Source organism: Podarcis liolepis, assembly GCF_965112155.1.
Source record: "Podarcis liolepis genome assembly, chromosome: 16".
Classification (NCBI taxonomy): Eukaryota; Metazoa; Chordata; class Lepidosauria; order Squamata; family Lacertidae; genus Podarcis; species Podarcis liolepis.
Genome location: NC_139567.1, coordinates 7464203 through 7491784, shown reverse-complemented (window position 1 = coordinate 7491784; position 27582 = coordinate 7464203). Strand labels below are relative to the sequence as shown.

At 49.5% G+C, this 27582-nt stretch overlaps 1 protein-coding gene across 2 annotated transcripts in view; it reads right to left on the bottom strand.

The window, feature by feature from the left end:
* LOC310695656 (uncharacterized protein) overlaps positions 1–27582 on the bottom strand; it is a 38229-nt gene that overhangs the window by 1879 nt on the left and 8768 nt on the right. Inside the window, exons 6-30 of one of the 2 annotated variants that reach the window (XR_014520201.1) lie at positions 27225–27332; positions 26168–26314; positions 24595–25005; positions 23481–23718; positions 21600–21817; positions 20444–20632; positions 18730–18914; positions 15728–15920; positions 14973–15127; positions 13818–13924; positions 13008–13132; positions 11807–12151; positions 11135–11280; positions 9875–9953; positions 8785–9003; positions 7664–7807; positions 6268–6434; positions 5670–5782; positions 4748–4866; positions 4404–4564; positions 3951–4063; positions 3061–3185; positions 2426–2644; positions 1285–1389; positions 737–840 (exon numbers count right to left, since the gene is read on the bottom strand). Coding sequence is in view for 1 of the 2 variants with exons in the window: in XM_083480332.1 (XP_083336458.1) it covers positions 1285–1389; positions 2426–2644; positions 3061–3185; positions 3951–4063; positions 4404–4564; positions 4748–4866; positions 5670–5782; positions 6268–6434; positions 7664–7807; positions 8785–9003; positions 9875–9953; positions 11135–11280; positions 11807–12151; positions 13008–13132; positions 13818–13924; positions 14973–15127; positions 15728–15920; positions 18730–18914; positions 20444–20632; positions 21600–21817; positions 23481–23718; positions 24595–25005; positions 26168–26314; positions 27225–27332 (4131 nt within the window). In the remaining variant the exon portion in view is untranslated. The remainder of the gene's footprint in view (positions 1–736; positions 841–1284; positions 1390–2425; positions 2645–3060; positions 3186–3950; positions 4064–4403; positions 4565–4747; positions 4867–5669; positions 5783–6267; positions 6435–7663; positions 7808–8784; positions 9004–9874; positions 9954–11134; positions 11281–11806; positions 12152–13007; positions 13133–13817; positions 13925–14972; positions 15128–15727; positions 15921–18729; positions 18915–20443; positions 20633–21599; positions 21818–23480; positions 23719–24594; positions 25006–26167; positions 26315–27224; positions 27333–27582) is intronic. The other variant, XM_083480332.1, reaches the window with a different exon arrangement.

The following is a 27582-nucleotide window of genomic DNA, read 5'->3' as shown; positions in this document are numbered from 1 at the left end:
GCTCTGGAATGCCTCTCCCACCCCCAAGCATCTCAGCCTGTGGCTTTCCACCATTGCTGAAGTAACAGAGCCAAGCCCCAGATGTACAGGGCTGAAGGCTGGGTCAGAAAGTTCCATTCTCAAGAAGATCTAAGGACTGGCTAGCATCACACACCAGGCGCAAGAGAGTCCACTGAAGTCATTCGTTGTTAACCGAAGGAGCAAATTTGCTTCCTGAATAAGTTATCTAAGAAATGCAATTGCTGCTGCCTCAAAAATGCAAGTCTGTATTTCCACCCACCCCACTTAGACCTTCCTCTACCCCTGTTTCTCCATGACTCAGTGAAGACATATTGCCCCCCTCCCATTTTGCAGGGCCCAGCATAGCATCAGGCTAACCTTCTGATGGCACCGTTCTCAAGAGGAAAAGAAAGCAGACCAGGATAGGAAGGGGCGGGGGGGGGGGGGGAGAGCCCGAGCAAACAATCCAGGAGAAGGGGGAAGAAATTTGTCACCTCCAGTGTGAGAGGGCAGATCATGTTTAACAGCACCATACTAATTACAGATGGGTAGCCGTGTTGGTCTGCCATAGTCAAAATAAAAAAATTCCTTCCTGTAGCACCTTAAAGACCAACTAAGTAGTTCTTGGTATAAGCTTTCGTGTGCATGCACACTTCTTCAGATACACACTATCTGAAGAAGTGTGCATGCACACGAAAGCTTATACCAAGAACTACTTAGTTAGCACCATACTAACCATGTCTACTCAGAAATGAGTCCTGTTGAATTCAACGGAACGTACTCTCAGGTAAGCAGGGATTGGATTGCAGCTATGCCACGTCAAAAGGAAAGCATAGGAACCTGTTCCATCAGGAAAGTAAACAGACTTCTCTGTGCCCGCTGTCCCCACCCGCCTCTGCAACAAGCAGGTTTCTGTCACTGGGGTTGCCCAGGACAGCTGGCAGGAACAGGATGTCCTGCTGGAAGCAGCTACACACAGATATGTATGACTAAGATGTGTGCGCTCTCTCTCTCTCTCTCTCTCTCTCTCTCTCTCTCTCTCTCTCTCTCACACACACACACACACACACACACACACACACACTGCTGCTAGGGTGAACCACATTCATCCAGGTTTGGTGCTCAGCAACTGAGCAGGTACTTGTGCACTCCTAAGTGGCCACAGCCTGCCAGCCATGCTATGTAACCCACTGGAATGTTGGCACAGGCCACAAAAAATGAGTTTCTTGAGCCACTGCTGCTCCCCAAGAGAGGCTCTGTGACAACGACTGCCAGCTCCCTCACCTTTCTCAGCCGTTGTCTGGAATTGGCCGCTGCAGTCACAGGCAGGTCGTGGTGGGGGTGCCGAGGCCCTATGACAGGAGGGGCCGCTGAAGCCCTCTGCACAGACTGAAAGGAAACAGAGCAAATGAGTGCAGCAGGGCTCAGGCATGAGAGGGAAGGGCATGGTGGCCCCAGAAGCAGCTGACATCACACAGCTCTCTCCTCCAAGCAACCACGTTTCTGGGGCTTCGCGACATAACACACAGCATTAAAAGCCAGCAGGATGTTCTCATCAAACACCTGACTTGAGCAACTGTTGCTGTTGTTATTTCAACTTGGCTCTCAGGCAAGCCAATGAGGGCAGAGAAAGAAGGCCGAGATGGACAGTGGCTTCGCCTTTTAGGCTGGCCTACTGACTGCAGCTGGCTTGACACTTTCCCCCCATTGCTTTTCTGCTGTTCTTTCACATCAGCATGATGCACAGAAGTCCAGCAGATGAAGTTCTTCCTTTAATCAACAGGGAAAGCTACACCAGTTTCATGTCTTGCACATGGAAGCAGCTCTCGACAAAGGGCTGTCCATACCTGGGCTTAATGCAACCCATGCAGCTCTCCTGTTTGGATTTTCAAAGCACAAGGAATCTCTCGATTTAGGGAGGAGATGTTGGAGGAGAGCCCCCATGTGGATGAGGGGGGAATAAAGTAGGCGTGAGTGGTTCACGATCTGCATTAACCCCAGTTTGGACAGACCCAAAGGCCTTTGCATTGCAGACCTGGATGACCTGGGGCATGTGCTCCTCACCGGAGCAGCCAGGATGCAAGCATGTTGCAGATCGCTGGGGGTGGCACTCTGCCCCTGGGCAGGCAGTGCTGACTCCAAGGTAAATCATGGTTCAGAATTACACTTTGGTGATGCCTTTCTCTCACAAGAACATAAGAAGAGCCCTGCTGATCTAGGCAAGATCTAGTCCAGCATCCCTGCTGCTCACAGGGGCTTTAGAGATCCTTCTGAAAGCCCCCAAGGAGACCTCCTTCTCCCTGGAGAGAAGTGCACTGCCACTACACCTGGAAGCTCCACTCCTCTGCAAGGAGGAACCATCACGTCCTTCAGGCAGAAGATACGAAGAGGGTTCTCTTCCCGTCCCTACATAAGACCCACTTACTGGTCCACCTGTAAAGCGTTGAATCTGGCTTGGCGACAATGCTGTCTGTGGAGCTTATCAGATAGAAGCCAGTCCCTGTTTGGAGAACGGCGGCACACACGCTGTGCTCCATCAGGCATTCCTGCTTCGCTTGCTCCAGGCTCTCAGCGGAGGGGTACAGCACGGACGGCTCTCCTGCCACGCCGTGGCCAGGTTGCTCATCAAACCATTCTGTGGCTGCTGGGAAGGGAAACATGGTGTGGCCAGCTTGGCTAATGCTCCACAATTAAAACCACCAACAGAGCCTGTTTACATGGCATGTTGTAAAATTATTTATTTGCGGATGCATTCGAATGCGGCTTTTTGTCCCCAAAACAACCCCCAAAAGTGACTCACATAAAAGCACAGTGAAAGAGCAGAGCAGAAGAAAAGACCATCATAACCAAGAAGTAAAAATAACAGCCAGACTCCAGGGTCTCAGGTAGTTTTCAAAAAGGGCATGTGCATGGGCAGGGGCCTGGTTTCAGCATTCAGAAAGAGCGATGGGGATTGTGTGCTCCCTCCTCAGGGAAGGAGGGTTGGGTTGGTTGTAAGAAGCTTTGGGTTGCCCTTGGCAAAATAAAGCAGCTCACAAATTCAACAAATAAACAAATTACCTTCACTACATTTGCACAGGAAGGGCTTCTCCTCCTTGCAGCTGGCATCGCTGAGAAGCCCCGTTGATGAGTCAAACCACACACAGTCCTTCAGGCCCCCATCAGCCATATCATCCTTCAGGTACCTTTCCCCACACACAAAAGCAAAAGGAAGAGGCTTGTTTGTGCTCCAGGGCTCAGGTGGGGGGGGGTCACAAGAGCTCCCTCCAAAAGGAATTTTGCAAATGCTCTCAACTAGGATGCCAGCACTCCAGGGCATATAAATTCAATTCATCATCAGAGGTATTGCCACATCTCATATTTCCTGGTTCAAAATGCAATGCTTTCCTCGAATATGAGATGAACACCATTACCCTCCCAACTAATTCTTCCATGGCTCAGATTCTCATCTGAGCTAGGGCAGTGTTCACTTTCTTCCCTCCTTCCCCTAAGCCCCTAAGCCACAGTCCTATGTTCCTTCCAGCCCCATTGTTCATTGGTTGCTACACTGATGGTGGCAGCAGGCAGAAGGGAGGGAGAAAGACAGACAGATAGACATACAGAAGGGATGCAGGGTGGCTATACAGCACACCAGGTACAAGGAGGAATGCAAAATGCAGTTTTCCCAGCCACTGATGTCAAGAAGCTCTGATGGATAAGGGAGGAGGCCCAAGGGAGTTGGGTTGGGATTGGATCCCATCGCATATGCCCAGTCAGGGGCTGCAATGCCAACTGGGTCATTTTGGATTAAGCTGAGCTATTTTCTATTACAAAATAATGACATTGTTGAGGGGATATCTGAGCTGATCTACTTCAAGCTTGGTGGGGCACGACCTTCCCCAGCACCCTTCGCCCACAGGGCACTCATATCAAGGGGGAAAGGGCCCTGGAGGAGCCACCCGGGTGCTCACTGTGCCATCTGCTCGTTGAGGGGCTCCTGTGTTGTCCACCGGAAGACAGATTCCTCCTTCAGGTCATTCAAGCCCGTCCAGAAGGAGCCTCCAAAGTTTGAGCAGACCCAGTCCTGGAACAAACATGGCAACCGCAACCTCAGGGTGGGTGGAAAGAAGGCAACCATCCCATGATGCCTCAGTTGACCTTTCACCTGCCTCCCTGCATGGAGAGGGGTGGGGGAGTTGGGTACCTACAGGGTGGCACAGGGTTCTCCAGAAAGGTCAATATCAAGGAAGGAGAGGGCTCCGGCTTCCCTAGGGCAAGCACCACTTGGCCCCTGGTTGCAGGCTGAGGGGAGGACCAGTGAGGGAGCCGTCTTCTGAAAACTGCAGCCCAACTCCATGGGCTGCATGCCATCAGAGGTCATCATGAGGGGCCCTGTGCTTCTGGAGATGCTGGAAAAGGCATACCTTCTCTTGCAGAGAGGTCAGGTGCAGCAGTTCTGTATTCTTGAATCTCCGGCAGGCATGCAGGGCCTCTTGCCACCCGCTGGCCAAGGAGGGGTCCCAGAAGTAGCAGCTGCCATTCCAGTGGCTCCACCCAGGCTCTGTCGGACAGGAACTCCGGGGTGCTGAGGAGGAGGCAGGGGGGTATTATCCAGAATGAGGCCCAAGCCGCTTTCCCTGATTATGACCATAGTCCATCATTCCCAAAGTCCATTCAGTGGAGCAGAGGCTCTCTGGCCAAGAGAGACAGGTGAGAGCATTGGGACCTGATGACATTGTCCCCTTCCAAAGTCCTGCCAAGCACTTACCCAGTGGCCCCTCGCACACCCACGGCTTGAGCTCGGAGCAGGAGGATGCAGCCACCTGCCCCTCTCCGTGCGGCCCAATCTCCAGGCAGCCCCCGGTAGCAAGCTGTGTGTCCGCCAACCTAGCGAGGGAAGCAAAAATGGGTCACACGTGGCTGGGATCACCAACTTCTCGACAAGGAATGGCAGGTGCCAAGGAAGCCAAAGTCACATGCCAGACAGAGAAGGAAGGACAATGGGGACCTGGAATGAGGTGCTAATCCTTGCAAGCTGGGGGTGCAGTTCTGACAGTGTGGTGGCAGGAGATGCAGGGAGATGATTACTGTCCCTCCTCAGTCTCCCTAGACAAAGACGCTCCTTCAGAAGCTGCATAAGGGTTGGACTAGATGTCCCTTGGGGTCCCTTCCAACTCTACGATTCTGTGATTCAGGTTTGCTGGATAAGCTGGTTGCCAGAGGGCCAATATATCAAGGGAGCCCCTCTGTCAGTGATGAAGCACCTGCTCTGCCTGTAGAACAGGGCCAGCCCCTCCATGAGACAGACAGAGGTAGCTGCCTCAGGTGACAGAATCCAAGGGGCCCCTCCATGGGTGTGAATCCCACCACCACCACTGTCTCCACTGAATCGAAGAGAAGCAGCTGCAGCTGCAGCTTCCAGGGTGATCTTGCAAGAACAGCACGTGATCTCATGGGATGCTCGCAAGACCTTGACAGAACCCAGAAGCCATAGCTACACACCCCAGTAATTGGGGACAGCATGGGTAGCACCTTCATGCTTTGCCTCAGGCAGCGAAACAGGACAGGCCACGCCGGCTGGAGGTCCTGGGTTCAATCCTTGGCCCAGCATAGAGGGAGTCTTTCCTGTCAATGCTGGTCTGGTTGCCCATGTCTGCTTGAAGGCAGCCACCTGCCCCCAAAACACTCACCAGGGAGAAGAGAGGTTGGCTGCTCGGCCCTCTGTCCATGTCCAAGTCCCGTCTCTATCGACATCATTCAGCCCCATCCAGCTGTTCTTCTGCACCATGGCTGCTATCCAGGCCTGAAGGGGGAGAACATTCAGCTCTCTGGCAGCAGCAATGTGCTTCATAGTTCATATATTGAAACAAAATGTTTGTAGGTATAAACACCTATAAAGAGTTAGAACAGCCTCCCAAAAGTGGGAAATGTTCTCCCGCCCAGTGATCTGAGGGTTGGTTGCCAGGAACATTGTCCTTCAGCCGTCAAATGCCTGGTAAACAGGAATGCTTGGAAATTTCCTCCTAAAAGTCAGTAGTGAGGAGGGCACTCCACAAAATGGGAGCCACCACTGAAAAGGCCCTGTAGTAACATCCCTGAATAGGCCTCACCTACTGATTTTACAGAGTCCAAGACAGTTGGCAATGGGGAAGGTGCATGGGCCCAAGTCATTTAGGGCTTCATATACTGGCCTAGAACTGGGCCACGCAAGCTTACTGGCAGCTACCCCACAGTGAAGCATGGAGCGCCAGCCATGCCACCTGGGAGCATGACTAGCTCCCAACCTGCCTTTTCCTTGGCACTGCTGAGGGTCAGGAGGCCCACGTCTTTTCCATATGTCTGGCAGGTGGCTTTTGCCCCCTGCCAGTTCTTGCTGCTGTGCTCCTCCACGTAATAGCAGTGACCATCCCAGAACCACCAGCCAGGAGCATGTGGACATCTCGAGCTCACCAAACCTGGAAAACAACCACAGGCAGAGCAGTAGTAGCTTCACAACGTGACCCTGACTCTAACCTGCCAGCCTGCCTGTTCTCTGTGAAGTTGTAGCGCTGCCTCTTGACGATGTTGTTATTTCCAATGATGTATTGTTTTGTTTTTCTATGTTGACTTTCCCTTTTATCACAAAGCCACTTGGCTTATTTTATTAACAGAAAAGATGAGCGTAAATGATTAAGCTAAAGAAATGCGTCCAACAGTGGGAGTTCATGCAGCAAAAAAAGGCCTGCCTTGTACTTATTTATTTCATTAAAAAAAGATACACTGCTTTTTTTTTTTTTTAGAAAAAGCCACACACTTCAAAGTGGCTTACCCAAAAATAAAACAGTAACATCAAGAAAATTAACAATAATACTTTTAAACATACAGAAGTTAAAGTACTAAAACAGACAGAAATTCACATCCACTTTCCAAACACCTGGCTAGGGTTGCCTAAACAAGGATGTTTTTAGCAGGTGCTGAAAAGAGTACAGTGAAGGCGCCTGCTTGATCTCAATAGGCAGTGAGTTCCAAAGTGTAGGTGCTTGGTGGAGTATGTGGAGATGGCCAAACTTCAATGGGAGGAGTAAGGAACCAGGAAGAAAGAAATTTAACTAAGACTGGGGGAAATTTACTGAGTATTTTTTTTTTAATTGTAAACAACTTAAAACATTAGCAAGGTTAATGTAAAATGAGCAGTAAAGATAACTCAAGGAAATTATTAGAGAAAATAAATAATAAGGTATTGGTTTGGATATGCAGCAGTAAAGATAAAATGAAAGAAACCACAGATGAGAGGGGGAGGGGAGGTCAATTTGATGTTATTTTTGGTTTTGCTATAGAATCTGTATGTTTTGTTGTCAAATTGTACACACCCCCACACACCGCTGTAACAAAGTGTATCTGTGGCACCTGTAGCAATGCCAGTTATGCCAAGTCGGTCATGACTGGACCTAATGGTCAGGGGTCCCTTTACCTTTACCTTTTAAGCAGTTGATAGGCACATGTAATCACACAATCTCGTAGGTAAACTGGTCCCAAGTTGCCATGGGCTTTATATGCAAATGGCAACACCTTGAACTCGGTGCAGGAGCAAATCAGCAACCAGGGCAGATCTCTGAGTGCAGGTGTCATATGCCAACAAGGCCTCACTCAGTCATGCTGCAGCATTTTTATGTCACTCAAATTCCGCCCCGCCACCCAAACTTACCATGAAGGCATGAGGGGGTGAAGCGACGGACGCAGCGCAGGTGGCGCCCATCGCATTGGCCTGTCAGGGGGTTGTAGGTCGATGTGCTCAAGCACGGAGAGCAGCGCCGCCGGCACCCATCCCCACAGAAGCTGGGGGAGCAGGCTGCAAGGACAGAGAGTTGTCGGTTAAGGCAGTGAGCTACCTGGAGACACCAGCCCCTCTGACTGGCCTCCCGATACTCTGGATGTCTGCTGGAGGCCCTGCAGAAGTCACTGGAGGTGTCAGGGGTCAGATCCTGCAGCCTTGAAGCTCAGCCTTTGAACCTGGTGGCACAGGCACACACCAACACACAGGAGGAATGGCCAGCCTCAACAAGGAAGCCTCTCTCAGCACTGGACTAGGGAGGAAAGTCTCAGTACTGGCCAGGTGGGGTTAGGGCTGCCTTCATGCCCTGTGTGATGTGTTTGGCCACCAGGTCTTTGGTCCTCTCCAGCAAATCTTAAGCTTTTATTGAGTGGGATCTCTCTTTCAAGTCAGCCTCTGAAGACCATCAGAGAAGGGCTGCTTCTCTCTCCCCTCCCTGCCCCTTTTCCCTTGTGTGTGTCTGTCGTGATTTTTAGATTGTAAGCCTGCAGGGACTGCCTTGTTTTACCTGGAAGCCTCTTGGGCTGAAATAAATAAGCAGTAAATAATAAAATTGCCTCCCAGTCCTCATTGGGGGCTCCCTGGAAGCATCTGACTGCTCACTCTTGGAAACAGGGCACAGGCAGAGGCAGAGTGGGAGATGTCTCCTGACTTCTCATGCAGCTGAACCTTCAAACATTCCTCAGCCCAGGTAGGATGGGTCAAAGGGCAGTAAGCCAGGCATGAATTTATTCTGGGAGAGGCTCCTGAAATCCATTGACAAAGGGGCTTCTAATCCACACAAACTCAGACTGCCATACACTGGGTTGGCCTTTCACCTGCCACCACAAGACACATTTAAAGCACCTTGCTGGGCTGTGCAGTGTTCAGGGGCATCCCTGAAATGGAGGGAGGAAGGTGTTCCAGCCCCTGATCTACCAACCCACTACTATTCCCCCTTCCCAACCTCCTCCCTGTCCTCCTGCATCTCAAATGCAGCAGAAGCAGCCACTCACCTGCCTTCACGTAGAGGATGGCGTCCGAGCCAGGGCTGTCCACCAACACCATCCCTGCCACCAGGTAATAGGCCCCACTAAGTCTCAGCAGCCCCGTGCAGCCCTCCTTCCGCAGGTAGCAGGCGTCCTTGGCTTCCTGCAGCGACGCTCGCCTCTGCTGGGGGGCCGAGCCCTGCTGAGGAAGGAGCAGCTTCTCCCTGAAAGATGGCAGGTCCACATCTGTGTGGGGATGCCATGAAGCGGGAGAAATAAAGTGAAAGCTCTTCCTGGCAATGTACAGAACAAGGCGAATTAAGGCACATTTCCTCCACCCGAAAACTGGGAACTGTAGTTTATCCCTCACAGAGCTAGAACCCCCCAGCACCCTTAACAACATGCAGTTCCCAGGGTACATTGGATAATGTGCTTTAAATATAAGGTGTGTATGCAGCCTGGAACTCAGCTCCCGGGGGCAAAGGGCAAAAGACCCCTAACATTCCCCACCTCTCCGCTATAAGGATACGTTGGCATTAAGCCCCTCAGTGCATCAAAGACAGATTGAGTGGGGATTTAGGTGCCAGGCAAAAATGTTCCTCCTTAACCAGGCCTTTGGCTGACTGACATCCAATGCCCTTTTAAAATGTATTGGGGAGCCAGTGGGAATATTGGGTTGTTCTTGTTTTTATTATGTATATTGTGGTGAGTGCCTGAGGGCCCTGCTCTTGCCACTTACCACCTGGCTTGGGGCGGGGCCTGGGGCATCACAAGGACTGCTCTGCTGCCCAGGAAGACTCCCCTGTGGTGAGTGCCTGAGGGCCCTGCTCCTTCTTGCCACTTACCACCTGGCCTAGGGAGGGCCTGACAGGCCTCACAAGGACTGCTCCTGCCACTTACTATCTGGCCCAGGGTGGGGCCTCACAAGGATGGTTGTTGCCATTGATGCTGCTGTTGTTAGCCGCCCTGAGCCCGGCTTCGGCTGGGGAGGGCGGGATATAAATAAAATTTATTATTATTATTATTATTATTTATGTTGAGAACCGCCCTGAGACCTGCGGTATACAAATTTAATAAATTCTCATCATCATCTTTTCTCCCCAGAGAATACTCCCACCTTCAGGTCGCTGGCAAGCCCAGCGGAAGCTGCCTGGCTCTGAGCCTCCTCTTTCGCCACCAGCAAAGGCAGCCCTGGCCTGAAAAAAAAGAAAGAAAGGGGAGAGGTGGGGCAGCTTAGCCTGTGGGGCAGTCAGATGTTGCTGGGCTCCCATCATCGCCCCCTTGATCCCTGGCCAGGTTGGTTGGGGCAAGACCAGGGGAGGTTCCGGGAGAGATCAGGCATGTCAGGTTCAAAGTACTTTGCCTGCCCCAAGATGAGTGCTTTTTTTCTGGCGGGACACAATGGTACACAAAGCCATCACCTTTTTGGAGGGGAGGAGGAGGGAGGGCTCTTGGACCCCTCAGAGCATCACGCCTCCTTTCCCAAGGAGGCAGGAGGCTGCGACAGGATTCTGGAGCCCTGCTGCCTCCTTTCCAAAGCCGGGCAGACCCCCTTAGAGCATTGTGCCTTCTTCCCTAAGCTGGGCAAATGCCTCCTGGGCTTGGGGAAGGAGATGCGAGCCCAAGTCCTGGAAAAATGCTGGACAGTGTTCCTCCTGCGGTAAAAATAGGCATGCATAATGCAGCAAGTTATTTATAATGCATCTCTATATACCAAGATAGGGACGCGGGTGGCGCTGTGGTCTAAACCACAGAGCCTTGGACTTGCTGATCAGAAGGTCGCGGTTCGAATTCCCGCGACGGGGTGAGCTCCTGTCGCTCAGTCCCTGCTCCTGCCAACCTAGCAGTTTGAAAGCACGTCAAAGTGCAAGTAGATAAATAGGTACCACTCTGGTGGGAAGTTAAACGGCGTTTCCGTGCGCTGCTCTGGTTCGCCAGAAGCGGCTTAGTCATGCTGGTCACATGACCCGGAAGCTGTATGCCGGCTCCCTCGGCCAATAAAGCGAGATGAGAGCCACAACCCCAGAGTCGGCCACGACTGGACCTAACAGTCAGGGGTCCCTTTACCTTTACTATATACCAAGATCTCAATGAAGTTCCAGTAAATCATGTAATTGTTTTACATGTATTTGTTTTTCCTGGCCCTGAGGAAATTTTGCACCCCGAGTACCGGCACCTTTTTCCTAGAAAAAAAGCACTACCCAGGACCCCTTCCCACAGCCCATCTCCAGGAGGTTGGCATTAGCACACCCATTCCATGGTTATTGGGGTCCCTCTCAACTCTAGTCAAGTCAAATTATGGTGGTTCCAATGTGAGAAGTTCACCAGAACCTACCTCCTCCCCCACCCCCAGCCTCCAGCAGGGACCCCATCTCACCTTGACCTTCTGCACGGTAGCACCCAGGTACCTCTGGCAAGCAGAGGCTGCTTCGTCCTGCCTGCTGTAGCGCTCCAAGGACACGCAGGCTCCATGCTCAAACACCCAGTCATCCAGGGGCAGGCACTTCAGAGAGGCATAAGCCGCTAGGGAAAGGGGTTTGGCCATTACTAGCTGACCGCGGTGCCAGGGGGTTACTCGGCAACCACACACCCTTGTGCACCAAGTAACTGCAGGGTGCCCCCTGGCTCCTGGCACTCAGGAGCAGGGTTTTTAAGTCAGAAGGCATGATGCTTCCTGGCAAGCCGCTCTGAGCCCAGCCATGGCTGGGGAGGGCGGGGTATAAATAAAAAATATTATTATTATTCTGGAAGAGCTACAAGCTTGAAGGCAGCTGCAATTCCATTTGCACTGGGGCAAGGGAGCAAACAGGTGGCAAGGGAGGTTATGGGGGGGCAGCAGCAGAAGGTCTGAAGGGCTCCATGGTGCCAAACGAGGCCACCAGCCCTCCTTCTTCTCAGGGCTCCAGGGCTGGCGGTTGGAGCCAGTGCCACAACTGGTTTAACCCTGTTTCTCCAAATGTGACCTTTTTTTGCATGGGATTGAGGGTGGCTGCATTAGGGACGGCTCGGAGGAGATCCCCATTAGCCCACTGCTTTGAGATGCACATACCGGCTGCCTCCCTGTAGCGCAGGAATCCATCGCAGAGGCCCGTCAGCGGGTTGCAGCTCAGGCCTGGCTCACACCGGGGGCACATCGACTGGCAGTCCTGCCCAGAGAAGCCGGGCCGGCAGCTCGTCTTGACATGCACGGCAGCAGCCGAACTGGCGTCAGGGTCTTCCAGGGCCACAAGGCGTGTCCCCCTGGCAAGGCGGTGGCCCCCTGCGGAGCTGACCACGGCATCACACCCCGTGCCCAAGGCAGAGCACTGCTGCTTGGCAGCCTCCAGCGAAGGGAAGCTCAGGTCCAAGGAGGGCGCACCATAGAAGGACTTCTCAGGGAAGGTCATGTAGGAGCCTGAGGGGAGGGGAGAATCATAGAATTGTGGGGTGGGAAGGGACCACGAGGGCTCCTTACGGGGTCCTTGCCGTGGGATCACATTCATCCAGTGCTTTACTGGCTCCCGGTGGAGTACAGGGTCAGGTTTAAGGTGCTGGTTTTGACCTTTAAAGCCCTATGCGGCCTAGGACCCACGTACCTACAGGACCGCCTCTCCTGGTATGCCCCACGGAGTACCTTAAGGTCCACAAATGACAACACTTTGGAGGTCCTGAGCCTCAAGGAGGTTAGATTGATCTCAACTAGGGCCAGGGCCTTTTCAGCACTGGCCCAGACATGGTGGAACACTCAGTCACAAGAGACTAGGGCCCTGAGGGACTTGACATCTTTCCACAGGGCCTTTGGTTTGGACTCAGTCCGACTCTTATGTTTCCCTCCCCTTATGGTCTTGATTTATCGGCTATTCTAAAATGAGGCTGCATTTTAAATTGCATTTTAACCTGTATGGTTTTTTTTTAAAAAAATCCCTCTCTCTTTCCCCTATTATGTTTTTACTGTGATTTTATTGGTGTTAGCCGCCCTGAGCCTGGCTCTGGCTGGGGAGGGCAGGGTATAAATAAAAATTGTTGTTGTTGTTGTTATTTAGTCGAACCCCCTGCAATTCAGGAATGCCCCATAGATACCAAAATGAAAACTCAGCCTGGACAGCTCAGCTGGTTAGAGTGTGGTGCTGCTAATGCCAAGGTTGCAGGTTCGATCTCTGTATGGGACAGCTGTGTTGCAGGGGGTTGGACTGGATGACCTTCGGGGTCCCTTCCAACTCTAGGATTCTATGAAATGAAAAATGTCCGCAGCCCAAAGCAGCTCTGCTTACCACTCTGGTGGGAGGCCTGGCATATCCAGCGGTGAGGCCTGTGGCACGGCTCAGCCTTCAGGAAGCCGGAGCTCAGGGCCAGCATGCAGGTTTCTATGTCCGAGGGACCCTGTGAGAGAACAAAGCTGGCCCCAAAGAGAATGAGAGAGGGTGAGGGAAGCCAGAGACGGCGCCTGGCAGGCCTGCTGACTTGTGCCCTTTTGAGGTGCTCACTTTTACATCTCGTCCCCTTGGCTTGGCTTCAGTCCCATGTTTCTCAGACAACCTTCTTGGAAATCAAAGCAAGTTGTTCAAGACTTGCAATTGCTAGATCCAGGCAAAAATAAGCCTGGTGACTGAAACAGCTCCTCTGAACGTTTCAGACCTTCAGGACCTGAACAGCTCCTTAGGAGACCTCAAACTCCTTTGATAATTTTTTTGGGGGGTTGAGACTTTTCAACATACAATACAATAATAAAATGTAATTAAATAGAAATAGAACTCCTTTGAAAGTTGCTTACGATAAACTAACTCTCTCCCAGCTGCAGCCTCTCCCCATACCTTCCCCCACATGCAATATGGTGACAGTGATAGTGGCCAACCTTACTGGGTTCTTGTACGGATGGCAAGATGACTTGGCAGCGAGTGTTTTCAATCTCTGCACTACAGCTGCTTCTATTATTTATTGACTGATTATTCAGAAGTGGTTCTTATTAAGTTCCGTGAGATGCACTTCTAAGCAGGTGTGCACAGGATTGCCGTCTTAATAGACAAATGGCCCCAATCCACCCATCCCGCCCCACAGTCTCTTTCTCAGGGGTTCTTACTTACCGCCGCAAGGCTTTGTTGAAGGGTGCCCCATCGGCCCAATGCCACAAGCCTCTGCCACTGCGAAGCCCAGTCCAGACACTCACCTCCAGCTCTTTCTGCAGCCAGACCTGTGGAGGAACGCAGAAGGTCATTCTCCTTCGCCAGTCACACAGTGGGTTATCTTGCCGGTCAGTGCACCCCAAAGGATGCAAACTGTGCAAAGCCACCAGAGACAGCAGGGTGGAGAGGCCTGAGTGCCAAGAAGATGCTGGGAGGAGCGCAAAGAGCCTAGACTGGGAAGCCCAGCACCATTACCTATGTAGGGCCGGCCCTATCATGAGGCAGAGTGATCAGTGTTAGAAACTCAACTGATCTAGACCTAATTTACAGTCGCCGCAATGGCACCAGATTTTCCCCCAGTGGGATTTATTGTTATTATTGTCATTATTATTATTCATTTCATTTATATACGACTTTATATTTTAAATGAAATCTCAAAGTGGTTGGCAACACATTTAAACAGCCAATCAAACATGAGGAAATCCCGACCAAAGAATTGTCGCAAGAGAAACTGATGGATTACGCGGAACTGGCGAAATTGACACACAAACTACGTGATAAGGATAACTGTGACTTTAAAGAAGAATGGGAACCTTTTACAAAGTACTTAAAGAAACAACAAAATGAACTGGACTCCTTGGCAGGTTTTGAATGAACATACACATTTTTTTATTGGTAACATATTGATAGATTAATTAAGGATCTTTAACATTTTACAGTATGAAGAGAATAGCATATGCTGAGAAACCAGAGAGAGGAGCTGAGGGTTTTCTTTTTCTTTTTAGGGGGGAAATGGGGGGAAATGAGGATGATGTATTTTTGATAAATTGTTATTGAAATTGAAATTCCTAATAATTTTTTTTAAAAAAATAAAAATAAACATCCAATCAAACAATCCAGAATGAAATGAATTCAAGCAAATGTTATCGCGCTTATTATTAACATAAAAATGAGATTACAAATTTATTTTATATCCTGTGTAAATACTTTTAGCTGGCCAGCCCTTTCTGGGTGGGGGCCCCATTTGTTTTTTCTTCCCTGGGGCCCAAATGACTCTTGGCAGCCCTGGGTGCCATTTCAGATACTCCCTGTGCACAGACCAGAGCAACTGCTCACCAGATCTTGTGGGCTGCTCAGCGTGGCCAGGCTCCCACCGTGGAACCTCTGGCAGAACTTCAGGGCCTGGCTCCACTCAAGGGCCGCATCCAAGACAAGGAAGAGGCATTTGTCCTTCCTGGATCTCCAGGCCCTGGACTGGGGGCAGTACACATCTGCAGGAGGAAATGGCAAAGAGCATGATGTGCACACCGTTGGAGAAAAACAAATACATTTTCTTCTCACTGAATTTCCAGCTAATACAGTACATGTGTTACTTTAAACCATACAAGGCACTGTTTGTCTAACAATCTAGTCAGCACTTGCTTGTAGCCTCTGTTTACTCTGCCCCTTAACCCTGAGCTATTTTGTTGTTATTCTCTCCTGACAAATGCCTTTCTCTCTCTCATCTCCGCCCAACCTATAAATAGTTCTTGCATGAATAAAGCCTTTGAACTCCAGAAACTGTAAGTGATTACGCCAATCTAATTCACACAACCTGCAAAGTCTGCTAACAAACACACCAGGCTTCCTTTTGCACACACACCAGCTGGGCTCATCACAGCTCACCCCTCCCCACAGCAAAATGAAGCAGTCCAAACTGTTGGCTGTGTGAGATGGGCCCCAACGAAGCACCAGGTGTTGTGTCAGTCATTCTGCCTCACCCAAGTCTCCTACCATGCAGGGTTGTGGTGAAGATAAAATGTGAAAGGGGAGGGAGGAGTCTCCTGCCTGAGGAGGAAGGGAGGGGCAAGTATACTTTTTAAAGAACACACCCCGATCCAGCACAAAGTACAATGCCTGTGGGGTGCACTTCCCCAGGTAGAGCTTGGTGTGAATGACTCCTTGAAACACGCAGAACCCCAAGTGCAGATTCTGCAGCCGCTGGTCCGGTAAGAGGCGAAACGAGCTCTTGGTGTCCGTGGAACAGTCTGAACTGCTCAACAAGGAGACTCCGCCTGGTGCCACCTGCACAGAGAACAGGGGAGAAGCCTGCATGAATCACAGAATCAGAGAGTTGGAAGGGACCCATTGGATCATCTAGTCCAGCCCCCTGCAATGCAGGAATATGAACCTGTACGGGGATCAAACCCATAATCTTGGCATTATTAGCATCACACTTTTAACAACCGAGCTAACCGGACAGGAAGGAACACAATGGACAGAATAATTGTCACACACAGAAGGAATAAGGATATAGTTTGAGTGCTTCACCTACAGATTTGTTAATCATTTAATGTGTCAAGATGAACGGATGCCGTTAATATTGCAGTTGTTGTATAAGGGAGTGTTATTTTGAATGGAATGGAATTGAGATCAATAAGATTTTGGAACGCAGAAACAAAGTAAATCATCAAACCATCAATTCTAGCACATGGGAGGCCTCCTAAATTACCGTATTTTTTCACTCTATAAGACGCACCAGATCACAAGGCGCACCTAGTTTTTGGAGGAGGAAAACAAGAAAAAAATTATTCTGAATCTCAGAAGCCAGAACAGCAAGAGGGATCTCTGCGCAGTGAAAGCTGCAATCCCTCTTGCTGTTCTGGCTTCTGGGATAGCTGTGCAGCCTGCATTCACTCCATAAGACGCACACAAATTTCCCCTTACTTTTTAGGAGGGAAAAAGTGAGTCTTATAGAGCAAAAAATATGGTATATAATTTGGCATCTGAATGACTGGGGTTCATAATTGTATTATAACTTGGCATTGTTATAATGAGGCTACCATTGGATTATTGTAACTGAAAACTAATTATTGAAGGGGGAAAACCCACAAACAACTGAGCTCATTGGCAAGCTGGCACAAGAACTCACACAGAGATACCCCACAGGTATTAGAGCTCCTTTCTTTGTAATAATAATTTAGTAATAATTTTATTATTTTTACACCGCCCATCAGATTGGGTTGTCCCAGCTACTCTGGGCAACTTCCAACAGAATATAAAAACACAGCAAAACAATCAAACATTTAAAAACTGCCTTGAGATGTCACCCCGAAACTACAGACTTAAATCTATTTAACTCTCATGACTCCTAAGCAAGTAGTTTTTCTGTGAAAGGGACAAGGAACACCTAAAAGAAAATAGCAGCACTCACACAAAAATGCAATTTCTAGAGCTGGGAAATGCAGGGCAGTGGATGCTGTTCGAAGCTGGTTTCAAACCGACAGTGCTGGTGGCTGCATGTGTGCCATATCCCTGATGCTCATCTCCTTCCTTTAAATAATCTTGGGAACTGTAGCTCAGCCCTCACAAAGCTACAATTCCCAGCACCCTTTGGGAATGGGGTTGTTTTAAATGAAGTATGGTGGGTATACAGCTGGTGTGAGGGGAAGAGAGACGGCCTTTGCCACTGAGGCTACCTGCCACCAAGTCAAATAGTTGGTCAGCGAGTCTGCACTCAATGGGCTGTTGCATTTTTAAAACATTGTGTTGCATTTAAACAACAACAACAACACTGACCTTTTATGTATATCTGTGCAGTGAGTCTTCACCTTTCCAAAAATAACATTGTGGGCTGATTAATATTCTACAGCCTTTTAAATGTGTTTTAAAGGCTGTTTTTGTTTTGTTTTGTTTCTGTTCAATTTATTTGTGCTTTTATCCTGTTCTTTAATCTTTTGAACTGCCCTGAGATCTTCGGATGAAGCAGGGTATATCAATGTAATTAATTAATTGGTGGTTTTTTTGAAATGCATGAGCAACACCCCAGGACTTAGCCAAGAGGCCCCCACCAGCATCAGGGTGAGGAATCTCCTGCTGCCCCGTTCATGCTGGAAAATAAGCAGAAGAGGCAGTGGGGTTTCCCCCCCCCCCAAAGGTACATAGAATTATAGAATGTGGAGCTGGAAGGGACCACAAAGCTCCTCAGTAGTGGTACCTTGGTTGTTGAACTTAATCCGTTCCGAAAGTCTGTTCAACTCCTGAAATCATTCGAAAACCAAGGCGCGGCTTCTGATTGGCTGCAGGAGCTTCCTTCCCCCAAGCGGAAGCTGCAGTTGACTTCCTTTAAAACGTTCGCAAACCAGAACACTTACTTCCGGGTTTGCAGCATTTGGGAGCCGATTTGTTCAACAAATAAGCCGTTCGAGAACCAAGGTACCACTGTATTCCAATGCTCTGTTTTGCAAGATTATTTGGCCCACCATGGGGCTCAAAACCATGACCCTGAACTATCCCAGAGCAGGTTGTTTTGAAGCACTATCAAGCTACTCCCGGAGTCTTGCATTTCTTTCCCTTAAAGCATTTGGGGTGTTGGCACCCCCTGCAAAGGACCCCGCCCCCTGCTTGTCTTCCTATTCATTTTTCTCAGGAGCGGAGGGGAAATAAATGTGTGTGTGAGAGAGAGGGAGAACCAATCAGCTCCTAAAAAGAAGCTTGTATAAATTTAAGCTGCTTTAAGGGGTGTGAATCGAAAGCAGTCTGGGTGACCCCTTATTGCCTACAACATATTGCTTTGTTGGAACGATTCAGTGATGTGAAAACAGAGACTCTTTGTGTGTTCTACTGTGACTTAAGAAAAATTTAGTAAGAACATAAATAAAAACTGGAAAAGGAGTTGCTGTGATCTAGCAACCACTTCAAATTAACCAATATCATAAAAAAAGCTTTTTCCCTGTAGATTTGAGAGACTGGAAAGAGACGACTGAGATTAAAAGCAGTCATAGAATGCAAATAAATAAATAAATAGGGTGGCCGATTCCTCCTGCACCCCTCACTCCACCACTATCAAAGAGTTTATCCCCTGACGTCATTCAGGAGTGCCAGTTCCATTTACCTGAAGACAGGAAGGAGGGTCTGCGATGTTGCGGAGTCGACCATTTGGCTGCAGCCCCCAGAAAGCACATTTGAGGCGCTGGTCCAGCGCAAGCTCAATATAGACCAGGGACTGCTCTGGATCGGTGCACAGGGCTGACTGTTTGCCTCTGAGCCGAAGGAACCCAAACCACACGAAGACAGTGCCTGTGGTGAATCACAGAATCATAGAGTTGGAAGACTGAGGGTCATCTAGCCCAAACCCCTGCAATGTAGGAATCTCAACTCAAGCATCCAACCTCTGCTTAAAAACAGTCAAGGAAGGAGAGTCTACCATCTTCAGATGAAGTCCATTCCACTGTTGAGCACTCCTTATGACAGAATGCTTAGTCGGGATCTCCTTTTTTGTAACTTATAGCCATTGCTTTGAGCTCTACCCTCCGGAGTGGGGGAAAACAAAGCTTGCTCCACCTTCCATGTGACTGCCCTTGAGATATTTGAAGATAGCTTTCATATCTCCTCTCAGTCTGGAGCCCATGTCTCACAGGAGCTAAAAGCTGCTTCCCATAACCCGAGATGAAGGTCACATGGTGACATCACACTGTCCCCTTAGTAGCCCAAGCTGCTGCCTGCCCTCACCCCCCCCTTTGTTCCTGGGCTTCATCCAGTGTTTTAAATTTGCCAGGCGCCAGGCACGTTTTGTGACTGGCACAGGTCCAGTTGCGACCATGTGGCAATCTCTGGATGCCAGGTTGGCAACTACCTCTCCATCTGGCTGGCCCTTCTTTCTTAAGCAGGTAGGTAAAGGTAAAGGTAAAGGTACCCTGACAGTTAGGTCCAGTCGTGGACGACTCTGGGGTTGTGCGCTCATCTCGCTCTATAGGCCAAGGGAGCTGGCGTTTGTCCGCAGACAGTTTATCTGGGTCATGTGGCCAGCATGACTAAGCCACTTCTGGCGAAACCAGAGCAGCGCACAGAAACGCCATTTACCTTCCTGCTGGAGTGGTACCTATTTATCTACTTGAACTTTGATGTGCTTTCGAATTGCTAGGTGGGCAGAAGCTGGAACCGAACAACAGGAGCTCACCCTGTCGCAGGGATTTGAACCGCCAACCTTCTGATCGGCAAGCCCTAGGCTCGGTGGTTTAGACCACAGCACCACCCGCGTCCCAAGCAGGTAGGTAGAAGAGCTTATTTATTGCATTTATAGCCCACCGTTTCCTCCAAGGACTCCATGGTTCACTCCCTCCTCAGTCATTGCCTACAACAAGCCTGTGAGGGAGGTTAAGAGGCTGCGACTGACTCCAAGGTTACTCAATGAGCTTCATGGCTGGCTGGCTGGGGATCTGAACCCTGTTCTCCCAAGGTCCTGTTTTGACACTCTAACCACTATAGCACACTGGCTTCCTAGATTTACTTCTGCTATGGAGCAGCTCTTTTAATTAAGTTGGTCGACAAGTATGGGGAAATGTCACTGAAAGGTTCTGAAATATTTCCCTAGGTGCTTGAATTTGTTTTATTCTGAATTGTTTGATGGGATGTTTTAATGTGTTGCCAACCGCTTTGAGATTTTTCCTTTAAAATATAAAGCGGTATAGAAATGATAACAACAAAAACAAAAGCAATATTCATGGGGGGGAGTTGGTGCCTAGACATTCCATTGCGGCGACTGTAACTTAGGTTTAAGGTGCCATTTGGCGATTAGCTTATATATCTGGCTGCACCAGCCCACTTACCTGGGTCTTGGCTTGCAGTGCTGATTTGCACAGAGGAAGGCTTCTTTGCTACCAGTGTGCTCCAGCTCACCACGTTCCCAGGGAACTTCCACCGAGTCCTTGAGGCTGCCATCTGCTTTATGGAAACCTCGGGCAAGGCTCGGTCCCACAGGTTGACTTCACTCAGGTCACCCACAAAGAGGCTGGTCCCTACAATGCAGCCCCAACATGCAGGGATGTGGTAAGAGCCCCTTAGAATCACAGAATCATAGAATCATAGAGTTGGAAGAGACCACAAGGGCCATCGAGTCCAACCCCCTGCCAAGCAGGAAACACCATCAGAGCACTCCTGACATATGGTTGTCAAGCCTCTGCTTAAAGACCTCCAAAGAAGGACACTCCACCACACTCCTTGGCAGCAAATGCCACTGTCGAACAGCTCTTACTGTCAGGAAGTTCTTCCTAATGTTTAGGTGGAATCTTCTTTCTTGTAGTTTGGATCCATTGCTCCGTGTCCGCTTCTCTGGAGCAGCAGAAAACAACCTTTCTCCCTCCTCTATGTGACATCCTTTTATATATTTGAACATGGCTATCATATCACCCCTTAACCTCCTCTTCTCCAGGCTAAACATGCCCAGCTCCCTTAGCCGTCCCTCATAAGGCATCGTTTCCAGGCCTTTGACCATTTTGGTTGCCCTCCTCTGGACACAGTACTCCAGGTAAGGTCTGACCAGAGCAGAATACAGTGGCACTATTACTTCCCTTGATCTAGATGCTATACTCCTATTGATGCAGCCCAGAATTGCATTGGCTTTTTTAGCTGCCGCGTCACACTGTTGGCTCATGTCAAGTTTGTGGTCAACCAAGACTCCTAGATCACATGTACTGCTCTCAAGCCAGGTGTCACCCATCTTGTTTTTGTGCCTCTCATTTTTTTTGCCCAAGTGCAATACTTTACATTTCTCCCTGTTAAAGTTCATCTTGTTTGTTTTGGCCCAGTTCTCTAATCTGTTAAGGTCGTTTTGAAGTGTGATCCTGTCCTCTGGGGTGTTAGCCACCCCTCCCAGTTTGGTGTCATCTGCAGATGTGGTTTTGAGGTTTTATGACATTTTATATTGGGTTTCTGTACTACAGCCACAGGGCAAGCCTACAGCCTCTGTGCAAAGGAGGGACTTACCTCTGCTGCCCACTTCTAGCTGTCCAATTGTCAGCTTCCCCCCAAGGGAGAGCCCCTTCCTCAGGAAGCTGCTACTCTCAGCGAAGTGTGGCTCCCAGAGAAATCCATCCACGAAGACCTTGAAGGACGGGTAGCCAGGAGCGCTGGAGACCGAGACGGCCACATGGTGCCAGGATCCATCCATAAAGGAGCCCTGGGTGCCGCTGAACATCACTGACCTGCAAAGAGAAACCGGGAAGAAGTGATAGAATCATAGAAGTGGAATGGACAGCAAGGGTCAGCTAGTCCAACCCTCTGCAGTGCAGGAATATTTTGCCCATTATTGGGCTCAAACCCACAACCCTAAAATTAAGAGTCTCATGCTCTAACAACTGAGCTATCTGGGTTCTCCTTTTAATAATAATAATAATAATAATAATAATAATAATAATAATAATAATAATAATAACAACAACAACAACAACAACAACAACAACAACAATAATTTTTATTTATACCCCACCCTCCCCAGCCAAGGCCGGGCTCAGAGCGGCTTACAAGCAATAATAAAAACAAGTTGAATGATTACAACTTAAAAACAAAATTAAAATACAGCATTAAAATACTGAAACATTAAATATTAAAATGTAGCCTCATCGCAGGAGGAGAAGGAAAAGAAAAAAGAAAGAGGGGGAGGGAATCAAATTGGCTCCAAGCCAAAGGCCAGGCAGAACAACTCTGTCTTACAGGCCCTGCGGAAAGAAATCAGATCCTGCAGGGCCCTGGTCTCATGAGGCAGAGCGTTTCACCAGACCAGAGCCAGAGTTGAAAAGGCCCTGGCTCTGGTTGAAGGTAATCTAACTTCCTTAGGGCCCGGGACCACTAGGGTGTTGCTATTTATGGACCTTGAGGCTCTCCGTGTGGCATACCGTGAGGCGGTCCCGTAGGTACGAGGGTCCTAGGCCGTGAAGGGCTTTAAAGGTCAAAAGCAGCACCTTAAATCTGACCCTGTACTCCACCGGGAGCCAGTGCAGCTGGAAATGCACTGGGTGAATATGCTCCCATGGCAGAGACCCCATGAGGAGCCTCGCTGCAGCATTCTGCACCCGCTGGAGTTTCTGGGACAGCTTCAAGGGCAGCCCCGCATAGAGCGAATTACAGTAGTCAAGCCTGGAGATGACCGTCGCATGGATCACTGTGGATCACTTTTACCTTTCCATGCTCAGGCTGGGATGTGTGCAGATAAATCAGCAAATGCATTTCAAAGAATACATTTCATGCCAGCTTCCTGGCTTGTTCAGATCACATCATTTATAGTCATGAGGTCAAAAATTATAATTTTGGAATTGCTGTAAATTGCTTGGTAGGTGGCTCGTTGATGAAACTCTCCTTAACTGAGGCCACATCCACATCAAGCACATTTAAAGCACACGACTCCCTCCCACACCCAAAGAATACAGGGAACTGGGATAATAGAATCATAGAGCTGGAAGGGACCATGAGGGTCATCTAGTCCAACCCCTTGCAGTGCAGAAATCTTTTTCCCAATGTGGGGCTCAAACCTACGACCTTGAGATTAAGGGTCGCATGCTCTGCCAGCTGAGCTATCCCCCTCGCATAATGGAAATTTGGAGTACAAAGAAACTTAGTGGCTTCCTGGCAACTGGGATGGTGAGAGGGCTGCGCCACCAGCTCGAAACATTTTGGTGCCCAAGTTAGAGCGGCAGCAAAGGACATAGAATCATAGAATTGTGGAGATATGTAATATATAGCATTATACACACACAGTATAGAAACCCCATATAAAATGTCATAAAACCTCAAAACCACATCCAAGACCAAAAGCTGGGAGGGAAGCATCATTTAAAACCATCATTGCCAGTGGAGGGACCCCCTGCTTACCCCTTGATGTAGAACTCCAGCCCAGAGGGGGAGAGGAGGAAGAGGGCAAACTCTGGCTGCCTCCACTTCAGCGCATAGCTGACCAGGCACATCTTGCGGGAGCCAGCGGCAGCAGCAGCAGGTTGACTTCGAACCCACAGCCCGATGGTGAAGTTGTTGAGGTAGCAGCGTATGGCATCTTCCAGCTGCAGGCTGCTGCCACTGCTGGGGAAGTGTAGGTCAAAAGAAAGGCGATACTCTGGAAGGGAAGGCAAAGAGCTCAGCCTCTGAACTTACCCAACAATGTGAGCACCCTCCTTTGCAGATTCTCTGGGAAAGCACAAAGAGCCTTTGTAGCCTTTTCCTGCCCTCCTTCAGCTATTCCTGGAAACAATCAGTGGTGGACTTGGAGGGAATTGAGAGGGTGGGCTGCAGGTCTGTCGCACTTTGAGACTGGCACAGGTCCAATTGCGACTGCGTCAAGATCTCTGGGCACCAGGTTGGTGATCTCCACCTGACTCTCCAGCTTTCTTATGCAGGCAAGTTAGAAGAAAGGCTTATTTATTTCATTTATCTCCCACCTTTTTCTCCAAGGAGTCCATAGTTCACCCCCCCCCCCTCAGTCAATCCCTACAACGAGCCTGCAAGGTAGGCTAAGAGGCTGCGGCTGACTCCAAGGTCACCCCGTGAGCTTCATGACTGAGTGGGGAGTTGAACCCTGATCTCCCAGGTCGAAAACCTGACACTCTAACCACTACACCATGTTTGGTTGTACTGCCCCCCCCCCGTTGGAGGTGATGGTGTCTGTGCATGGAAAATGGTGTCTGTGCATGCAAAAAAAGAGAAAGAAAAAGCTGGCAGTCTTGCAACATGCAAAGGAAAGGTTGCACTGCTTGCAGATTTCTAACTATCATGCTCAGCTAGCAGATATATGTCAAGGAGAGAAGCTGACAGTGCAGAAACTTCATTGGCCTCTGTTGACATGAATTCCAAGGAAACCAGGTGGAAGGGGCTTGCTGCAGGGACCCACCATGTCTCTTTACAGAAACATCAATGTTTGCCCACCTTCTGCTGGTTCAAAAGCAAGGGGGACTCTTCTTTGTGTCCCCCCCCCAAAAAATCCACCCCAACCTACCTAGAGACGCGTTGGCCACGGTTGCTCCTATAATCCTCAGGGAGCCGAGGTTTGCAAAGGGAATGTCTTGGGCGCTGGAGAGACGGAAATGCTCCTGGTGGTCCAAGAAGCTTGCGAGGCCATCAGGGTAAGTGAAGAGGCTCCATGTGCTGAACAGCCCAGGCGAAAAGGGCACCCCAGAAAAGTTCTTGCGCTCCAGGGAGCCGCCGAGATCTGTGGTGACACTGCCACGCACGTGGGTGGCATTGGATTCCAGGCTTAGACGGAAATGAGTAGCATCGGTGTGGAGGCCAGCCAAGGACAGGGTGCAGGAAGAATGACCAGGGAAAGAGAAGGTGACGTCAGCTGTGGCGTGCGGACCTATCCCGCCAGGGAGGGGAAAGTACACAGGCTCCGGCGGACCACAAAAATCTGGCAACAGAGATGGGAGCAAATTAGGACCAGGGAAGGCAAGGCGGAGGAGCCTGCTGTTATTGGTGGAGCTCGACTCAAGGACTCCCAACACTCATTTCATTCAGAGCCTGTAAGAGGAAGCATCAGAGGACTCCATCCCATAAGAAGCCCACCCGCCTTTTGGATCAGCCCCCTAGCACTCAGCCACTGCCTCTCCCCCCACCCCCTGCCGAGGCAAAAGGGATTGGGAGGGGCAGTGACCTACAAAAATTCACATGTGGAATCTGAGGTTCCCAAACTTGTCCCCCAAATCCAGATTCTTTTATCTTTCAGAAGGATTTTATGCAGTTACGAAACGAAATGCCGATTCTGAAATCAAAATGAGCATGCCTTTTTTGAATTGCCTCTTGTAAACCACCCTGAGATCTTGATGAAGGGTGGCATATAATTTATATAAGGGTGGCATAATTTAAATAATTATAATTATAATTCAAGGGGATGAAAGCTATCCCCCTACATGAGGGCTTTCTTCCAAGATTTCCCATAAAAGCCTTTGGAGAGGGATTTTGTCTCAAACTGTCAGCTCAGTCCTTCACAGGTTTGTTGCCAGCCCTTTGCATAGTCTGTTCCTCTAGTCCAGTGTTTCCCAACCGGTGTTCCGCGGCACACTAGTGTGCCGCGAGACGTTGGCTAGTGTGCCGTGGGAGGGAGGCGGGCGAGTGATTAGGGGTTTGCAATTCCTTGGATCTCAGAGTGGCTGGAGCAGAGTACAATTAATAACATTGTTACTGTTACCGTTACCATTATCGTTACCGTTATGCTTATTGTTATCGTTAATCGATATCATACTGTTACGGTTATGGTTATGGTTATGGTTATGGTTATGGTTATGGTTATGGTTATGGTTATGGTTATGGTTACAGTTCTGGTTACCGTTACCGATATCGTTATCGCTATCATTATTATCAGCTGCTTTCCTTGAGATGATGTCCATCATTTCAGATGAAAATCCAACAGTTTCACACCTGAGTGGTGCTTTTATACTGCAAATTGCTTTGTGATTTTAGCTCCCCTTTTCTCCACTCATGAGAAGAGAGGAGTTAAGAGGCAGCTCTCTCTCTCTGTCTGCTCCAGCCTGTCTGCGGCCCCTCTGTTGCCCTTGAGCATCTATGGCACTCACCATATCTGTGCTGGCAGACAAATCCTGTTATTTCGGTCGTAGGACGCTCATTGCACGGTCTGGTCTGCCACGTCCCATGTTGGGCCATATTGGTGGGCTGCAGACTCAGCACCACACACTGGTCCTTCACCTGTTCGGGGGCTTTTCCTAGAGAATAGAGCAGCCAGGGGTTGTAAGAGCCCATATGAGCGGCTTCTAGCTACAGCCTCCTACCTTGTCTCCAGGAAGTCCCAACACTCTTCCTTCACTGTCACTTCCTGTACTTCTTCACCACCCCAAGTGGGAAATGGGCAAGAACTTTAGGCCCATTCCACACCCTTCCCCCAGCCTCAACACCCCATCCCAGAGCCCATTTGTGTGGAGAAGGAACCCCAGCTGAGTCAATGTGGTATTGCAGACTAGGGCCTGGGAGAGACCAGGGTTCAAATCTTAATTTGGGCATTGTTGTTGTGGGGATTAAGGGGATTAAGGGTGGAGGGAAAGAGCTCCTTGTAGAAAAATGTGGGATATGAATGCAATAAATAAATAAATAGGGGCAATAAAATAATAAAGAGCCCCAGGTCTTATGGAGCAAGTCTTATGAGGAACAGTAGAGAGAGTTGGGTATGTTTAGCCTGAAAAAGAGGAAACTGATGGGACAGATGAGAGCCATCTTCAAACATCTTAAGGTCATCACATGGAAGATGGAACAAGCTTGCTTTCTCCTGCTCTGGAGTGTAAGACTTGAACCAATGGATTCAAGTTACAAGAAAGAGGATTCTGACTAAATGTTAGGAACAGCTTTAGGGCAGTACGAGCTGCTCAACTGAGGATTGGACCCCCTCAGAAGGTGGTGGCCTCTCCTTCCTTGGAGGTTTTTAAGCAGAGGTTGGATGGCCATCTGTCATCATGCTTTAGTTGAGATTCCTGCATTGCAGGGGGTTGATTTGGGGTCCCTTCCAACTGTGATTCTAGTTTTTCTGCAGTTCTGGACGGCAACCAAGAGTTCTGACACAGAGAACCAGCTGTGATTCAGGACCCTTCTGTTCAGGAGCGATCATGCTTGGACTCAACATACCCAGATGCCACCGGAAATAGGCTGGGGGGGCTGACGAGTCGCTCCACCTCCATGAGGTGCCAAAGCGCAGCCCGATCCACATCTGCCAGCCGTCCTCAGGAAAGGCATCTGGGGAGGAAAAGGAGAAACCATCACAGATGTTTCTTGGTAAGGATTAGATGGCCAGCTCCCCGCACCCTCTTCCAGTGCAAAACCATCACTACTACCTCCCATTTTGAATGGGGACAATAAATGCCACCATCTCATAGAATCATAGAATTGTCTGGAAGGGACCCGAGGGTCATCTAGTCTGACCCCCTGCAATGCAGGCATACACAGTTGTCACATACAGGGATCAAACCTGCAACCTTGGCATTAT